This window comes from Rhincodon typus, chromosome 23 (genome assembly GCF_021869965.1).
Source record: "Rhincodon typus isolate 14 chromosome 23, sRhiTyp1.1, whole genome shotgun sequence".
Classification (NCBI taxonomy): Eukaryota; Metazoa; Chordata; class Chondrichthyes; order Orectolobiformes; family Rhincodontidae; genus Rhincodon; species Rhincodon typus.
This window is the reverse complement of record NC_063354.1, coordinates 29,636,731-29,654,741: the sequence shown is the minus strand read 5'-3', so window position 1 is coordinate 29,654,741 and position 18,011 is coordinate 29,636,731. Positions and strand designations below refer to the sequence as shown.

The 18,011-nt window shown below is 43.4% G+C and overlaps 2 protein-coding genes and 1 long non-coding RNA gene across 4 annotated transcripts in view; 1 reads left to right on the top strand and 2 right to left on the bottom strand.

Annotated features, from left to right (window-relative positions):
- The window catches only part of LOC109916696 (epsin-2-like), a 144,712-nt gene extending 137,689 nt beyond the window's left edge, over window positions 1–7,023 (top strand). For both annotated transcript variants that reach the window (XM_048610821.1, XM_048610820.1), the window contains 4 exons: window positions 616–813; window positions 4,381–4,488; window positions 5,367–5,597; window positions 6,504–7,023. In XM_048610821.1, the coding sequence (XP_048466778.1) occupies window positions 616–813; window positions 4,381–4,488; window positions 5,367–5,597; window positions 6,504–6,853 (887 nt within the window). In that variant the 3' untranslated portion in view covers window positions 6,854–7,023. The remainder of the gene's footprint in view (window positions 1–615; window positions 814–4,380; window positions 4,489–5,366; window positions 5,598–6,503) is intronic.
- Window positions 1–18,011, bottom strand: part of LOC109916697 (Na(+)/H(+) exchange regulatory cofactor NHE-RF1-like) — a 160,873-nt gene that overhangs the window by 120,824 nt on the left and 22,038 nt on the right. The gene's annotated exons all lie outside the window — the stretch shown is intronic.
- On the bottom strand, window positions 9,746–14,498 carry LOC125485854. The gene is made up of 2 exons (XR_007264563.1): window positions 14,210–14,498; window positions 9,746–12,720 (listed from the first exon to the last, which is right to left on the bottom strand). It is a non-coding gene; the product is annotated as an uncharacterized LOC125485854 (long non-coding RNA).

Genomic DNA, 18,011 nt, shown 5'->3' with positions numbered 1-18,011 from the left:
TGTTCACCTTGAACAGAAGGTGACTAGCACCAAGTTGTATTTCACAGGACAGTAAGCTCCAGGACAGCACCTCCTCCTGGTCTGGAGATTACGACGTCTGTGCAGAGCAGAGGTGATTGGGTATGGCAGGAGGCTGCACTGATGAAAATTAATTTTATTCAGAGAATTTGGATTCTGTGACTGTCGCCCACTCAGTACATTCTGAACATTGCTTGGCTTATTTCTGGACGTTGTTGCAGCTGTTTCAATCATTGCTGCAGTCTCTGTACATACAGTTGATATTCCTTAGGAGAGATGCTTGTTCTGAGTCTGATCACACATCTGGACCTGCCTCTTAACTATCGGCTAACACAGGCCTTTCAATAGCTATTCCATTTTCAGGTTCTTTTTTTGGGGTGGTGGCGGTGGTGGGGGCAGGAAGTGGTTTTATTGCATAGCCCCAGTGAGACCATCAACTGGCCTTCAATATCCATTCTGTGTGACTGCACTGGGGCTGCGATGAGGACGAAACGCGTGACCAGGGTGTTAGGAAAGAGGAGTTCTGGAAAGAGGGAGGGGTCCAACTCAATGCCGCACTGAGCAACATGCTGACATACTTTATGTGATTTCCTTCAGGTGCAAAAGCATCCGTCCCGAATGCAGCAAATTCTTGGCCATCTTTAGACACCGATCCTGCCTCTCCACAGGTGTGGGATACAGATCCCTGGGCCCAGACCTCTGGCTCAGCTGCTACTAACCAGGCCAGTGTAGATCCATGGGCAACAGTGTCAGCCACCAGTAACTCTAGTGCTCTACCAGGTATCACGGCACCAGGTAAATGGGAAGCAATTTCTGTTTTACCAATCCTCTCAATCAAAAGACAAAGCTCCTCCAGCTCACAAACTCACTCAGAGCCTAAAGCAGTGTAACAGAAATAAACATTTCATGCTTTGACTTGGCCTTGTATCTTTCTGTCACAATGTATCAAGGGTTAATGCCAAATCCACTCTTGAAAGGTGTAGTTTTAAAATAGTGATGGAAAAGGATAGACGGATGTAAAAGTTAAAGTTCTAAATTGGAGGAGGGCAAATTTTGACAGTATTAGGCAAGAACTTTCAAAAGTTGATTGGGGGCAGATGTTCGCGGGTAAAGGGACGGCTGGAAAATGGAAAGCCTTCAAAACTGAGATAATGAGAGTCCAGAGTCCTGTTAGGGTGAAGGGTAAGGCTGGTAGGTGAAGGGAAATTGAGGTTTTGGTCAAAAATAAGAAGGAAGCATACTTCAGGTGTAGACAGCAGGAATGAGTGAATCCCTAGTAAAATATAAAGGCAGTAGGAGTATACTTTAGAGGGAAATCAGGAGGGCAAATAGGGTTAAGGAGAATCCCAAGGGATTCTACAAAGACATTAAGGACAAAAGGGTAACTAGGGAGATAATAGGGTCCCTTAAAGATCAGCAAGGCTGCCTATGTGTGGAACCGCAGGAAATGGTGGAGATACTAAACAAGTATTTTGCATCAGTGTTTACTGTGGAGAAGGATAGGGAAGATAGAGAATGTGGGGAAATAAATAACGACATCTTGAAAAATGTCCATATTACAAATAAGGAGGTGCTGACTGTCTTAAAATACATAAAGATGTATTCTAGAACTCTGCGGGAAGCTATGGAAGAGATTGCAGGCCTCCTTGCTGAGATATTTGTATCATCAATAGCCACAAGTGAGATGCTGGAGGACTGGAGGTTGGCTAATGTGGTGCCACTATTTAAGAAAGGTAGTAAGTAAAATCCAGGGAACTTAGACTGGTGAGCCTGACATCAGCGGTGGGCAAATTTTGAGGGAATCCTGAGGACTGATTAGGGATAGTCAATTTGGCTTTGTGCCTGGGAAATCATGTCTCTTAAATTTGATTGAGTTTTTTTGAAGAAGCAACAAAGAGGATTGATGAGGGCAGAGCGGTGGATGTGATCTATATGGACCTCAGTAAGGTGTTCGACAAAGTCCCTCATGGTAGACTGGTTAGCAAGGTTAGATCACATGGAATACAGGGAGAACTAGCCATTTGGATACAGAATTGGCTCGAAAAAAGAAGACAAAGAGTGGTGGTGGAGGGTTGTTTTTCAGACTGGAAGCCTATGACCAGTGATTTGCCACAAAGATTAGTGCTGGGTCCACTGCTCTTTGTCATTTATATGAATGATTTGGAATGTGAACATAGGAGGTATCATTAGTAAGTTTGCAGATGACACCAAAATAGGTGGTGTGGTGGACAGCGAAGAAAGTTATCTCAGAGCACAACAAGACCTAGATCAGATGGTCCAATAGGCCCAGGAGCAGCAGATAGTGTTTAATTTAGATAACTGTGAGGTGCTGCATTTTGTAAAGGCATATTGACGTAGGACATATACACTTAATGGTAAGGTCCTGGGGAGTGTTGCTGAATAAAGAGACCTTGGAATGCAGGTTCATAGTTCCTTTAAAGTGGAGTCCCAGACAGACAGCATAGTGAAGAAGGCATGGTATGCTTGCCTTTATTGGTCAGTGCATTGAGGAGAGGAGTTGGGAGGTCATATTGCAGCTGTACAGGATATTGATGTGTCCACTTTTGGAACACTGCATTCAGTTCGGCTCTCCCTGCTATAGTGAAACCTGAAAGTGTTCAGAAAAAAATTACGAGGATATTGTCGGGTTGGAAGTTTGAGCTATAGGGAGATGCTGAATAGATTGGGGCTATTTTCCCTGAAACATAGGAGGCTGAGAGGTAACCTTATAAAATTATGAGGGGGCAGGGACAGGGTAAATAGCCAAGGTCTTTTCCCTAAGGTAAGGGAGTCCAAAACTAGAGGGTATAGGTTTAAGATGAGAGGGGAATGATTTAAAAGGGACCTAAGGGTCAACTTTTTCACACAGAGGGTGGTGTGTGTATGGAATGAGCTGCCAGAGGAAGTGGTGGAGGCTGGTACAATTACAACATTTAAAAGGTATCTGATGGGTATATGAATAGGAATCGTTTAGAAGGGTATGGATCAAATGTTTGCAAATGGGACTGGATTAATTTAGGACATCTAGATGGCATGGTTGAGTTGGGTCAAAGGATCTGTTTCCATGTTGTACAGCTCTATGACTCTATGTCCCCCATCACTAATATTTCCTTAGAAAAGGCTGAGGTAGCTCCAGACAATATATTGGTGGCATTTAAAAGTTTAATGAGGTTTCTTTGTCCAATGATTCTGGCAGACCTGCTGAGTTCTCCAGCATTTATAAGTATTTTGCTTTTATTTGAACGATGGGTGCTTGAATCAAAAGTGTCCCTCGTTCCCAGCATTAATATCCTTCGGAAGAAAAACATTGAGTTTTGGTCATCACAACATTAATCAGATTATTAAATATCAGTCAGAAATTGAGCTGGAAATTAGCCACTCAGCACTGAATATCACAACCACAAAAGTTGCAACACAATGGAGAAGAGCGCAGCACAGAATGTGACCATTCAGCCACGGGCAATTAGATTGTTGCCTGTATTTCCCTGCCTAATCCGTCTAACCTTTGACTCCCCTGCCAATCAATAATGTATTTAACTCAGTCTTAAACATATCCAATGACCTTGACTCCAGTGCTGTCTGGGGAAGAGAATTCCACAGACTAATCACCCTCAGAGAGGAAAAAAAAAATCTCATCTTTAACTGGAAACCTTATTTTTAAGCTCGTCACTCCCATAATAGAAAGTATCCTCTCAAGCATCCACTCAGTCGTGTCCCCTCAGGATCTTATATATTTCAACGAGATCACCTGTTTCATTTCCCTCCTCTCTCTTTCTATCTTCCCCCATCTCTCTGTCCTGTCCCAGTTGTGACTCTATCTGATGGCACCAAAGGAATAATGGGTGAACCATACTATAGCTCACAAAAAGTATGAGCACCAGGGTATTAGCTATGATAAGGTTTGTTTGGAAGAATCCACACCAGGGTGGAGTATAGAGGTAACAGACTAGTGATTACTAGATCAACTATGGATCTGAAAAAGGTAATACTCAAAAGATACAAAAACTGCTGTTAGTTACCCTTATTGCTGTGCTATATGTTGAAAAAGTCTACTCTAAAAACTCAAGATGACTTGTGCTTACGTGAACCAGAGAGATGATGGTTCATTATGAACAAGGTAGAAGTCTTAGCCATGTGGCAGAAATGGGGTTGGGAGCTCAGCTCAGGATTGTGAGTGACCAGGTAGAGAGATGGAGTTAGTGGCTAGACATTGTCTCTTGTCCCTGCAACCCAATGCAATGATTTAAATCTTCCTGATATTTAATTTGATGAGAAATAAGAGGGAGCAAAGCTGGATCTGAAGAGAAGGATGGGAATTCCCATGTTTATTGTCTTCTCTTCATGATTTTATCCTTGTTACAGATGGCTCCACATTTGACCCATTTACAAATTCAGGAGACTCAGTGCTGGATCAGTTTGCAGAGAGTGCCTGGGTTGAGTCTTCATTGACGGTGTCTGATATGCCTGCAGGTAATGTTCAAACTGGATTGCAGCAGTCATAGCCTCTTGTTTTCAGTCTGCACCTTCCCCCAGCCCACTCCCACTCGTCAATCCACTATCATGACCTCACATGACCCCATCGCTCCACTATTTGCTAAAACGCCTAAAGATATTGTGAACCAACAATTTGTTTTTTTTAAAATAATGCCTTTAATATACTAAACCATAGCAAGTGCTTCAGAACAGTGACACTAAAGGACATGACCACAAGCTTCATCAGATAGTTTAAGGAACTGCTTAAAAGCAGGAGAGCAGAATGGAGTGGCAGAGTGGTTTAGTGAGGGAATTCCAGAGCTGAAACCACATCCACAAGTGGTTAAGTTGGAGGGGAGAGAGAGAAGGTGAGATCATAGAGGGATCTGAAAACAAAGATGAGAATTTTACATTCGAATTGTTGCTTAATTGTGAGCTAGAGGCAATAAATGTTATCTTTCAATCCCAATCCTTGTCCAGAAAAGTGTTATTTATTCTGACATACTGTCCAACTGAACGAAACTGAAATTAGCTGAAATTGCCTAACATTGAAAAAAAAAATCAGTCATCTTCTAAAAAGAGAAAAAACATGTTAGATGTTGCCCCTAATAAATGCATTTTTAGGGCTCTGGCAATCTGCAATTGTAGCAACCGACACTCTATCCAAAGAATAATCAACCAGTTAGTTGGCAATGAGCTAAGTATTTTACACGGTTCTTCCCAACAAGCTGCTGCTCACTGTTACCAGGCATCTCTATGTTTTCAGTATTGGTAAGGTACATCTATTGGATTGAGAGCAGCAGGATTATGCTAAGGAGCCCAGGCTCCAAGATAAAGAATAGAAAAGAAAATAATTATCAATTCTGGTTCTGCAGCAAAGATGGACCTCCTGGGTAAAACGGTTCTAGAAACAAAGCAGAATGGTAGCAGTAGTCCAGATGTCTTCGATATGACTGAAGTAGGGAACTCTCTAAAGGATTCTAATGGGCCTCATCGAACTCCAGAACTATTCCTGGATCCCAACGCTGCATCGCTGGTGAATCTGGACTCGCTGCTGTCTGCACCTTCTCACAACCTTAAGAGCAAGAACCCTTTCCACACGTCAGGTAATGGTCTCTCAGTTAAAAGTATCTCTTTTAGAAAGACACGCCTTTGAGCAAAGATGTTGTAATACTAGGCAAAGCTGAGAGTGACAGAGATAAACCAAGAGTGACCCACAGAGATAAATGGAGAGTGCCTGAGTGTGATCAAGAATTACCTCCTTCAAAAACAAACTAAGCTAACATCAGATTGGGAATAAAATTAGTGGTTAGAAGGATCAATATTGACTCAGTTAATAAGAAAAACTCCCCAAGGTAAACTGCACCAAATGGAATACTGGGGATTAAGTGCAATACAGCACTGATCTGAACAGGGACTACAAAACGAGTTTAAATGGATGGGTGATTAGCAGGAGATAGGTGATCTTGTTTTGTTTTGTTACTGCTGTCTCTCTGATCCCAGGAGGTTTCTGAAAATGAGAGAGGAAATTGTTGATACTAGAATTTATTGTCAGGTTGACTACAATACAATCTCAGATTTGACAGCTTAGAACAGCTTTAAACAGAAGGCTATGTCTCATTGCTGTTAAAAGTGCTCGGTGGATATTCTATGGAACACCCAGTGTACTTCAATTCCTTGTTAAAGAACTGTATGGTATGAACTATTCAAGCATCACCCTGACAACTTTGGGATGCAAAGTAAACCCAGCCCACTCTGGTAGACTGTATCGCCTCCTTATCTGCAAGAGCTCCACGAGAGCTTTATTCTATATCTAATCCTGTCATATCTGTCTGGCGGTATTTGATAGGCTAGTGTACTGGGAACTTTACTCTGTACCAAAACACCACTACCTGTCCACAGAACGTAATATCCCATCAATCAATCAGCTCTGATACCAATTGCCTCAACAGTTTATGCTGCATTCTGATAAGATGTACGGTGTCAAATTATTGACTTTCTTCTCTTTGCAGGTGGTCTCAGTTCAATCTCAACATCCAACCCTTTCCAAGTCAGCGACCAGAATAAACTGACCTTGAAGCAGATTCAGAGCAATGCTGGTTTTGCCCAACCCACCATGGGCAGTGGCAGTGTTAGCATGGCATCAATGCCCTTGATGGCACCACAAACCATGGCTCCTAGCTGCATGCCCACCACCATGACCTATCCTTCAACATTCAGTAGTTTACCCCAGGCATCAGGCATGGTGCCAGCCACAAGAATGGCAGTGGACATGAGTCATCATTTTGGACAGCCACTGGTCCCAGTTTCTAAACCTGCTGGAATGCCTCAGCAAACCACAAGCCTGAACCCCTTTCTCTGAGGTTAGTGACCTTTAGTTAGGCTATACAGGCTGTGTTTACAGTATTATGAAGATGAGGGATGTGGTCATTAAGAACACTATCCCATATTGCTTCACTGGGACAAACTGGAGTGACTTTGCAAATATATATTGGGGCCGTGTAATACTTCAGAAATAAACATCTAATTTTATATCACTGGCTGACGTGTCATGTATTCCATTTTTTGCACCTCAATACCTACATTGGTTAGTGGAAATCTGCTAGCTCACCCAATCATTGCTGAGATTCCAATCTACTGCCATGTGATGTGGTATGGCATGCTGCAGAAAACAAGAATATGTCCACGAAACAACAACAGAAATTGCTGGGAAAACACACGAACTCAAAGAAGTTCTTTAGAAGGGTCAGTGGACCTGAAATGTTAACTCAGTTTTTTTGCCACAGATGCTGCCAGACATAGAATCAGAGTCCTATAGCATGGAGACAGGCCTTTCGGCCCAAACACTGGTTCATGCCAACCAAAATGTCCATCCACGCTGACCCATTTCCCTGCACTTGGCCCATATCCTTCCAAACCGTTCTTATCCATGTATTCATCCAAATGCCTGTTAAATGTTGTTAATGTACCCACCTCAACCACTTCTGCTGGCAGCTCATTCCAGATGCGTACCATCCTCTGTAAAAAAAGTTGCCCCTCAGGTTCCCATGTATTCTTGCCCCTCTCACCTTGAACTGATGCCCTCTAGTCCTTGATTCCCCAACCCTGAGAAAAAGACTGAGTGCATTCACCCAATCCATGCCTCATGATCTTATACACTTTTATCAGATCTTCCCTCAGGTCTCTTATGCTCTAATGAAAAAACTCCTAGCTTGTCCAATTTCTCCCTATAACTCAGTTCCTGGAGGCCTGACAACATCCTTCTAAATTTCTTCTGCACTCTTTCCAGTTTAATAACATCTTTCCTGTAGCAAGGTGACCAAAATAGAACAATGCTCCAAGTGCGGCCTCACCAACATCCTGTACAACTGCAACATAACTTCCCTGCTGAGTTTTCCCAACAACTTGTTTTTGTTTCCAATTTCCAGCCTCTGCAGTTCTTTGGTTGTTTTGTAATGTGTCCACGTCATTAGCTGGACGGCTGGTTTGTAATGCAGAGTGACAGCAATAGCAGGGCTTCAATTCCCACATTGCGTAAGGTCACCATGAATGCCCCACCTTTTCAAAATTGCCTCTTGTCCAAGTTGTGGTACCTCTCAGGTTATACTCCCCACCAGTTGTCCATCTTTCTCACACACACATTGCAGTCAGTTCTGGGCATTGCACTTTAGGACAGTTGCCAACTCTGGCTGGACATATTATGCAAGATATTGGCAGAAGTGACATCTAAGGTAATATGAGAAAGGAGAATACCAAGGCCTCTACCAAACTCGTGCAGAATCCCATTTCATTACAAATAAAACATATGGTAACAATTTTCACCAATTCCCACAAGCTTCGATTTTAAAAGAAAAATCAACCAAGGCTATATTTAACATTCAAGATACCCTCAGAGTAGGCTTCTGAGATTGTTGCAGTAGCAACGTTCACTCCTTTTACCTCCTGAGTCACATATTGGGAAAATACAGGCAATGATGTCCATGAGCACACTACTATGCATGCCAGAACTAGTTTACTTTTAAATGTACAATCAGATCATCATTTTCCAATGAATGATAAGACCATAAGAGATAGGAGCAGAATTAGACCATTCCATCATGGCTGGTAAGTTTATCAATCCTGTTCTCCTGCCTTCTCACTGGAACCCTTGATCCCCATACTATTTGAAAATTTTTGTATGAATTTCAATAGTCATCAGGAGATAGATGTTGATTCTGGTAGACTCTCAACGGGTGTTAGCAGGCCGACCTTAGGAGAGTACTGCATTCGCTCCAAGGCCTGCACAAAGATTCCAAGGAACGATTCTGAGGCTAAAAGAGAACCGTAGGCTGCTGTGTGTGTGTGCGCGCGTGTGTCTCAGAATGTATGTGTGAGACAGAGACAGAGATGGACAGTTGGTGGGGAGTATAACCTGAGGTGTACCACGCCTCAGGCAAGGGGCAAGTTTGAGAAGGTGGGGCCTTTGTGGTGACCTCAACCAATATGGGAATTGAACTTCCTGCTGTTGATGTCCTTCTGCATCACAAACCAGCCATCCAGCTAAAAGCATGGACACATTCCTTGTTGAGGGCAAGGTGCCTCAAGTAGGCCTGTATTCCCTTCTGTATGAAGTCTGGCATGTGATCTCAGAAAGGGGTTTAAACTGATTCAAAGACCAACAGAGTATATATTTCCTCTGGTCAATTAAGTCCAGAATAAGACAGCATCTTTCACACAAAGGGGAATGAAAATTGGGAAATCTCTCCCTTAAAAATCTGAAATCTCAGCTGAAAATTCCAAGACCAAGATTGATGATTTTGTTTGGGCTAGGGAAGGACAATGGAACCAAGGTGAGTAGATGGAGTTGATACAGATCTGCAGTGATCTAATAAAATGTTGGAATAGGTTTGACTCTTATTCCTGTCTGCTCCACCAGATGGAGTACACTGATAAATTCAATCTTTGAGCTCCCAGCTGAGGGGTAAAAGGTGAACATCATTTAAAAACACTACCGGTTAAATGCAGTATAGAAAAGCTGTTTTCTCAAATGAAACCATTGCTAGCCTCTTAATCAGTTGGACATATCAGCAAATTCCCCACATGCACTCCAAAAGAGATTTCCGAGCCCACTAATGACAAAAGATATCAAAACTCAAACCTGGCGTTCCTGAGTCTCATGACTTTTTGGATGTTGCAGCCTTGGTTTATTCATCTCAGTTCTCTAACGTTAACAGTGTCCTGTAGGATTTGTGATGCACAAAAATGCATACAGTTCTTTGATTTTAACTTTTATTCCTTAAAATTTACAGACATTGGTAAAAATATAGTTTCTAAAAATTATTTGTGTTTGAATTTGGACAACAAATCGTTCTGCTATTTCACATGAAGCTACACAGCAATACTTTGATCTCTGCCTTTTATACACAGGAATAAAACTCTTCTCTACAACTTGCAATGTCTCTAACTTAGAACCTGTGCTAATTAAATCGGACTACATGTGCTCCAATGCCATCAAACACAGTGCACTGACAAAATCAAAACTAACAACAAAGAGAAACACGTACACGAAGGATTAATCTCAGCTGAGGTTTCCCGGGGCTATAATAGGCATTTCACTTTCAAAGAAATGTTTCCATCTTACCACCAATATAGGTCAGAAGCTTTTTTAAAGAAAATTATAAAGTGTACAGACTGTCATGTAAGAAGGAAAATGCAACCTAAAACAGAGCGATGAGATATAATGCCATATTTGGACATAGACCATGACTGTACCAAGATTAATCCTTGATGTACTACCCAAAACTGGGACTAAATCCAGCAACTCTTAAAATTGGTGTTGAAGCACTGCACCCCAGGGTAATATGTGAATCCCTTGAGAAACCATTCATCTTATAAGTCAGGCAGGGTCCTTGTCACAAGTCCCAGGCATCATCTTGAGAAGAGATCCTGAGGGTTAAACTATAAAGGCTGGGGTATAAAGTCTCTGACCTCAACCAAAACAACCCAAGACCATAACACAATTAGAAATTAGAAACTGAGAGTTTCCAGCTGTCATACTAGAGTCTGTGTCTTTGCAGGTTTACACATTACTGTGACTGACCTAAACTACTCCTTACAACTCGCCACAGTGAGGCGCTGAGGAGGTCACTCTCGTCTAATCAATGCTGATTTCTAAACCTAGCTTTTATTGAACTAAATTAAAAACCAAATTGAAAGCCCCTTTGAAAGCAAATGGCAAGCCTGTCAGATTTCCAGGTTCTGGAATCTTTTCAGATCAGAACTCGCTTGTGCCAAATGAAAGTAGATCATTCACATCATTGATGGTGAGAAAACTACGGGCAGCATTCAGTCAATCATGATGACATCTAAAGTACAGGGGGAGACAAGAGTATTGTGAACTGGATGGAACGAGTTAATAAAACACCCAAAATGCAACAAAAACCAAAAGATGATGATGTTGACAGTTAAGAGCAAATAAACAAGTCCCTTTAATACCTGATCCCAGAGAATGTTTCCAAATGAAAAGGTAAACCCAACAATCAACATTAACGGACAGATCATAACCTCCTGTCACAAGAGTCAAACAGGGAATGAGAAATCAAAGTATCACTAACTGGATCAGACTGTTCAAAGCAGATTAACTGGACTCAATGGCACATTCTGGTGGAAGGGGTGAAAAGACCAAAAATGACTTCCACTCTCCCCAAACATACATAGGCGAGCAGTTATCTCATAACCTGCAGGGCCAGTTTATACCTTGCTGTGATCTGACTCAAAGCATCATTCACCAGCACCGACACTGACTGTGAGTAAGGTTGGTCTTTGAGAAGGAGACCTGAAAACTAAACAGCAGATGGGAAAGAAATGGGATGAAGGAATATGGTAAGAAGGGATGAGATTCCATGGTTTGAATTATACTCTAAATGAACGTCCAAATTAAGGTCTTGTATGGCAACACGTTCCAGTAACCTGAATCATTTAGAGAGTGTTGGCAAAATGGCTCCACATCCACTTTCAAGAGAAATCTACACTCCTCTACAATTCATTGGAGCTTGGATTGGGACCGTGACCAATATCCATGCAGTTCTGATGGGTAGCCACCTGCCCAAGGTCAACACAGGCCACTGAGACATAAGCATCTTCGCATGGACTTTGTGGTTTGTCAGCACTAATTCGTACATCTTTATCATCTAGAAAGCAGCCATCGCCCCCTACCAAAGCCTTGTCTAGTAACACAAACTAAATAAGTTCTTTGCTAATGTTTGCCGATTGCAGTTTGCAGATTAGACTCGATTTTAATACTGAAGAATCTAAATTTTAAAAAAAGACATCATAATTGCACGTAACAGATTAGAGAAAAATGAGACGCAAAATTTGATCTTGTCATTGGCAGAACTATGGGTTCTTTAATAGGTAATTTGTGTGGGTAATTTCAAACAGATCTTGATAGAGATTCAAAACCTTCTGTTCATGAGGAGGAAGGAACAAAACTCCAAAAATCACCAGGTTTGTGAAAGAATGGTTCAGTGTTCACAGCGCAGGACTTAGTTGTTTGAAGAGATTGTAAATGTGTCCTGCTTTTATTCAAGGTGACCTGGTTAAACTCAGGACTGTGTGATGAAGTCTGGTCTTAAACTGCACACACTGTTCACAAAAAGCTCTGCAACTGGGTAGCAGAGAGACTTGAGAGAGGTGAAGACAGGAGAGTGTCCCCAGCCCCAAAGCGCTGCCCCTGCCCAAGTGAGTGCTGGCATCAGGAGCAGACAGTGACAGATGCCTGTGGGATTCCAACACACCATGCACAGCTCCTGGGTTAGGCAGCACAAACACAGAGTCTGCGCAAAAGTTCTAATCAGAGTGGGCCGGGGGAGGGCTCAATACCCTGCTCGACTAACAAAAGCCAGGCCAATGATGACCTGACCTGACCTGACCTGGATTTGAACAAAAGGGGAAACGGAAACAGGGAAGGACTCAGCCCTCTGAATGTACCAGGTTAAGACTCAACGGGGCTTGGGAAAACAAAATTACCAAAGAAATTAACATTTTCTGAGGTTATTAAAGCTGAAGCTGAGATTAGCGAAGGTTCTTTCTTCTTTACAAGTTGCTGAACAGTTCATTCTTCTTGCTCCAGTCCATCTGTGGGGCCCGCTTACTGGAGCGTTTCGAATGCACCTTCTCCTTGGCCTCTGCTGCAGAGGTACTGAGGCTCAGACCCACCTCACCGGCCGTTTTGTCACCGTCAAGCTGGGGCTATCAACCAGAAAGAGAGAGAGAGTGTCAGCTTTCTCTGTGACCATCTCTTGCTTGGACTAAACAACAAAGACCTGCATTTGTATAGCCTCTGTCACCACCTCCAGTCAGCCCATAATTAGAGTCATAGAGTTGTACTGCACAGAAACAGACCTTTCAGTCCAACTCATCCATGCCAACCAGATATCCTAAATTAATTTAGTTCCATTTGCCAGCATTTAGCCCATATCCCTCTAAACCCTTCCTATTCATATACCCATCCAGGTGCCTTTTAAACGTTTTAATTGTAACAGCCTCGACCACTTTCTTACAGCTGATTCCAGACACACATCAGCCTCTGCGTGAAAAACATGCCCCTTAGGCCTCTTTTTAAATCTTTCCCCTCTCACCTTAAACCTATACCCTCTAGTTTTGGATGCCCCCACCCCGGGTAAAAGACCTTGGCTATTCACCCGACTCCTATAATGCACTGACCAATAAAGGCAAGCACACCAAATGCCTTCTTCATTATGCTGTCTGGGAATCCACTTTCAAAGGAACTATGAACCTGCACTCCAAGGTCTTTTTGTTCAGCAACACTCCCCAGGATCCTAGCATTAAGTGTGCAAGTCCTGCCCTGATTTGCCTTTCCAAAATGCAACACCTCACCTTTATCTAAATTAAACTTCATCTGCCAATTCCCGGCCCATTGGCCCACCTGATCAAGGTCCCATTGTACTCCGGGTAATCTTCCTCACTGCCCACTCCACCTCCAATTTTGGTGTCATCTGCAAACTTACTAACCATGCCTCCTATGTTCACATCCAAATCATTCACAAAAAGCAGTGGACACAGCACCAATTGTTGTGGCACCGTCCACCACCACCTTCCGTTTCCTATCTTCGAGCCAGTTCAGTATCCAAATGGCCAGTTCTCCCTGTATTCCATGTGATCTAACCTTGCTAACCAGTCTACCATGAGGGACCTTGTCAAACGCCTTACTGCAGTCCATATCTACAGCTAAAAAAGTTGTGCTCCGCTCACCAGTGTCATGTAGGAGAAATGACAGCCCCCATCCCAGTTTTCTCACAATAAGATCCAACAAACCAGAGCTGATCAGCCTGGCATGTAGAAAACGTTGGCCAGGGCCTCTGCTGAATATTCTATGTAATTCTCCAAAATAACAGACATGGAATCTTTTCCATCCAACAGCGAGTCCAGATAGGATCTCAGTTTAAGATTGCTTGAGAAAGACTGATCTTTCGATAGGGCGGCACCCCCTCGGCGCCAACACCGACGCTAGCGGGGCAGCACCTCCTTGGCGCCGACACCGATGCCAGTGGGGCAGCACCCCCTCAGCACCGACGCCGACACTGACGGGGCTGGAAGTTCATCAACACTCATCACCTGAAAATGTCTCAAAACATCACTGCCAGGAAAAGCATGTTCGAATTTTAGTCACTGCTGCAACAGGAAAAAAAACATGGAAATCATAAGTATTACAATCTACCTTGACTATTGGGGCACTTGTATCCCTGGATGGAGTTGTTGGAGTTGATGGAGAAGATGAGGAGTTTGAAGATGGTGCTGGTGTGGGTGTCACTGTCGCAGATACATCTCCATTCACCTGTAATGAGGAGGAGGAGCAGGAAGAGATCAGTCTTCACTCGCTTCATGGAAAGGTAGTAAGAAAAAACAAAACTAGCCATAGCAATGCTCAGTAACAGATGTGTGTACCATCGACAAAATACAATGCAGGAATTCATCAAGGCTTCTTGGCATCTTCCAAACCTACAACCATTACCATCCAGGAGGACAAGGGCAGCAGATACATGGGAACACCACCTGCAGGTTCCCCTCCAAACTACTGACATCCTGACTTGGAAATATTTTGCCATTCCTTCAGGGTCAAAATCCTGGAATTCCCTCCCTAACTGTGTTGTGGATCCACCTGTACCCCAGTGGACTGCAACAGTTTAAGAAGGTAACTCTGCACCACCTTCTCCAGAGCAACGAAGGATGGACAATAAATGCTGTCCCAGCCAGCAATACAGCCATTCCCTGAATGAACTATTTTAAATCTGAGAACCTCCAAGACCACGTCTTCCTCTCTCCCCAGCTCAGCTCTGCTCAATCATGCAGGGAAACATCAGGGAAGGAGATAGGAGAGATCTGGTTTGAGTATTGTATATTCAATATCCTCCTCCATTTCAGATGAGAGGTAAAAGTACTAACTTCCAGCTCTCTACCTGAGTGACAACAGTTTGGAGCCACAGGACCAACTGACCACAGGGTGTCACTGTTAGCAAGGAGGGAGGGAGGATTGCCTGGACGTATATCTCAACCATAACAAAACTAAAAAACTTTAAACTTTGAACTGTCTAACACAGAGGGAAAATCTACTGCAATAAGCTGAGCAGCTCAGTAAAATGTGTTACATCAGCTTGATCAATGCTCAGAGTGCAGGGTACTACAGTGCAGGTGGCAGAGGTGTGGTGGTGTCAGGTGAATATACTATCCATAGACTGATGGTACACTCAGAGTCACAGAATCCCTACAGTGTGGAAACAGGCCCTTTGGTCCAACAAGCCACACTGACACTCAGCATCCCACCCAGGCTCATCCCCCTAATCTACACACCCCTGAACACTACAGGCAATTTAGCACGGCCAATCCACCTAGCCCGCACATCTTTGGACTGTGGGAGGAAACTGGAGCACCCGGAGGAAACCCACGCAGACACGGGGAAAATGTGCAAACTCCACACAGACAGTCACCCAGGGGTGGAATCGAACCCAGGTCCCTGGCACTGTGAGGCAGCAGTGCTAACCACTGAGCCACCGTGCCACCCCATATGTACTAGATACATTCCTAGGGTCCAACTACATTTGTGCATTACTATATCCTCAGGAATAAATATACCTTTCCCCTGCCCAATACAAAAGGGGGAAGACAGACAGAGAGAAACAGAAGTGATACAGGAAGGAATATCAGAATGGGAATAAATACAGAGACCATTGGTGGGTTCTGGTTCATCCTTTTGATCTTTGGGATATGGGTAACATGGGAAAGGACCCTTTATTATTTATTCTGATGCCACTTGGAGTGGGTCCAATATTCATTGCCAAAGGCATTGATGCCAGGTTTCCTTCTGAGCCAGTTGGGCTTTTCGCCCTAAACCTTTGACACAAGTCCATAAATACCCAATTTCACAATTTATCCTTTGGTGGGATCCCAACTCTGAACTCAGAGTCACAGATTCAGCCATCAGGCCACAAACACTGCCTGGAGTCAAGGTTTACCTCCTGTTGGGGCCCAGTCACTGTCTGGGGGTATTGGGGGGAGGCGGTGAGGGTCATTCATATCCTGTTGAGGTTTCTATAATCAGCTTTCCATAGTCCAGTGCCAGCATGAACAGCTGATAATCTGAGATTCTAGCATTTGCAAAGGATTGAGACTGACAGAACTATTCATGTTATTTGGGAAATCAGAAGCTAATCCAGGGGTTTAGTGGCAATGGCAAAGAGAGCCAGCAGCTTTTCAAAACAGCAGTGTCTAAATTCTAACCAGTTGTATTGCACAAAATTCTCTTTTGGAACAACATTTTGCCTTTGAGGAACATCAGCCACATCTCAGATAGATTTCTGATGCACAAAGCATTCATAACGGCTCAGCAAACAGAAATGCAGATTAGCAGAGCTAGCATTTACTGCACAGGCCACTTGACACTTTAGCAGAGGGACTCTTAGCAAGCCTAGATTAGCGAAGGATTGAGTGTAACTAGATTTAGGTCAGATGGACAGTTGCACATTAACAGGCAGCACGGTGGCTCAGTGGTTAGCACTGCTGCCTCACAGCTCCAGCAACCTGGGTTCAATTCCACCCTTGGGTGACTGGGTGTATGGAGTTTACACATTCTCTCTGTGTCTGCATGGGTTTCCTCCCGCAGTCCGAAGATGTGCAGGCTAGGTGGATTAGCCATGGGAAATTGCAGGGTTACAGGGACAGGGTAGTGGGGTGGGCCTGGGTAGGACGATCTTTGGGGGAGTGGTATGGACTTGATGGGCCAAATGGCCTGCTTGCAAACTGTAGGGATTCTATGAACTGTGCAGTCTTTTCTCTCACTTCACAATGTTATCCATGGTCAAGTGACTGATTGCAGCCACGACAATAACTATGAAGACTGGAACAGAAGGAGATAACAAGGTGTAGAGCTGGATGAACACAGCAGGCCAGGCAGCGTCAGAGGAGCAGGAAAGCCCTTGGAATCAAAGTTGCCATTCCATTAGATTAATCATTTCTGTGTCTTAACTCCATTCAGCTGCCTCTGTACTCCTTAACGTCTTGGTTTAACAAAGTTTATCAACTGCAGTTTCAAATTTTTCAATCAGAGTCTCAAATGTTTTTTCAGGAAAGAATTCCAGATTTCCATTTTATAAAAGGTGTGCTTCCTGACCTATCATACCTGACTGGCCTGTCTCAAATTCTAAGTTCTGACCCTTCATTCGGCCCATAACCAAACCCAGTAATCTAACAGGAACAAGGAAACCATTTAACAACTCAGATCTGTTTTGTCATTAGATTAAGAGAGGTCTCTAGCACTGAAAAAGACTCTTCAGCCCAGCGAGTCTGTGCCAGTCAAAACTAACTATTCTAATCCTATTTTCCAGCACTTGGCCCACATTCTTGTCTGCCTTGGCACTGCAAGTGCCCATGTAAATAATTCTTGATTGTTACGAGGGTTTCTGTCTCTACCACCCTTATGGGCAGCGAGTTCCAGATTCCTACCACTGTCTAGGTGAAATCTTTCTTCCTTACATCCCGTCTAAATCTTCTTACGTTAAATCTATGTCCCCTGGTCACTGAGCCCTTCATCAAGGGGAAAGTTGGCATTTAATGACATCATGGGTCTTTTTTTCATTCATTTTGTGGGATGTGACATTGCTGGCTGGCCAGCATTTCTTGCCCGTCCCTAGTTGCCCTTAAGAAGGTTGGTGACAAGCTGCCTTCTTGAACCCCTGCAGTCCACCTGCTGTGGGACGACACACAATGCCCTTAGGGACAGAATTACCTGACTGATATGTAACTTAACTCCATATAGCCATCTTTGGTCATATCCACTAATACATATGATTAATGAAAATCTATCACTTAAGTTTTAAAACTAACAGTTCATCCAGCAGCAGTTGCCATTTGTGGAAGAGAATTCTAATTTCAGTCACCCTCTGCATGTAGAAGTCTGTCCTAACTTCAATCCTAAAAGTTCTGGTCCCAGGTCTTAGGCAATATCCCTGGTCCCAGGTCTTAGGCAA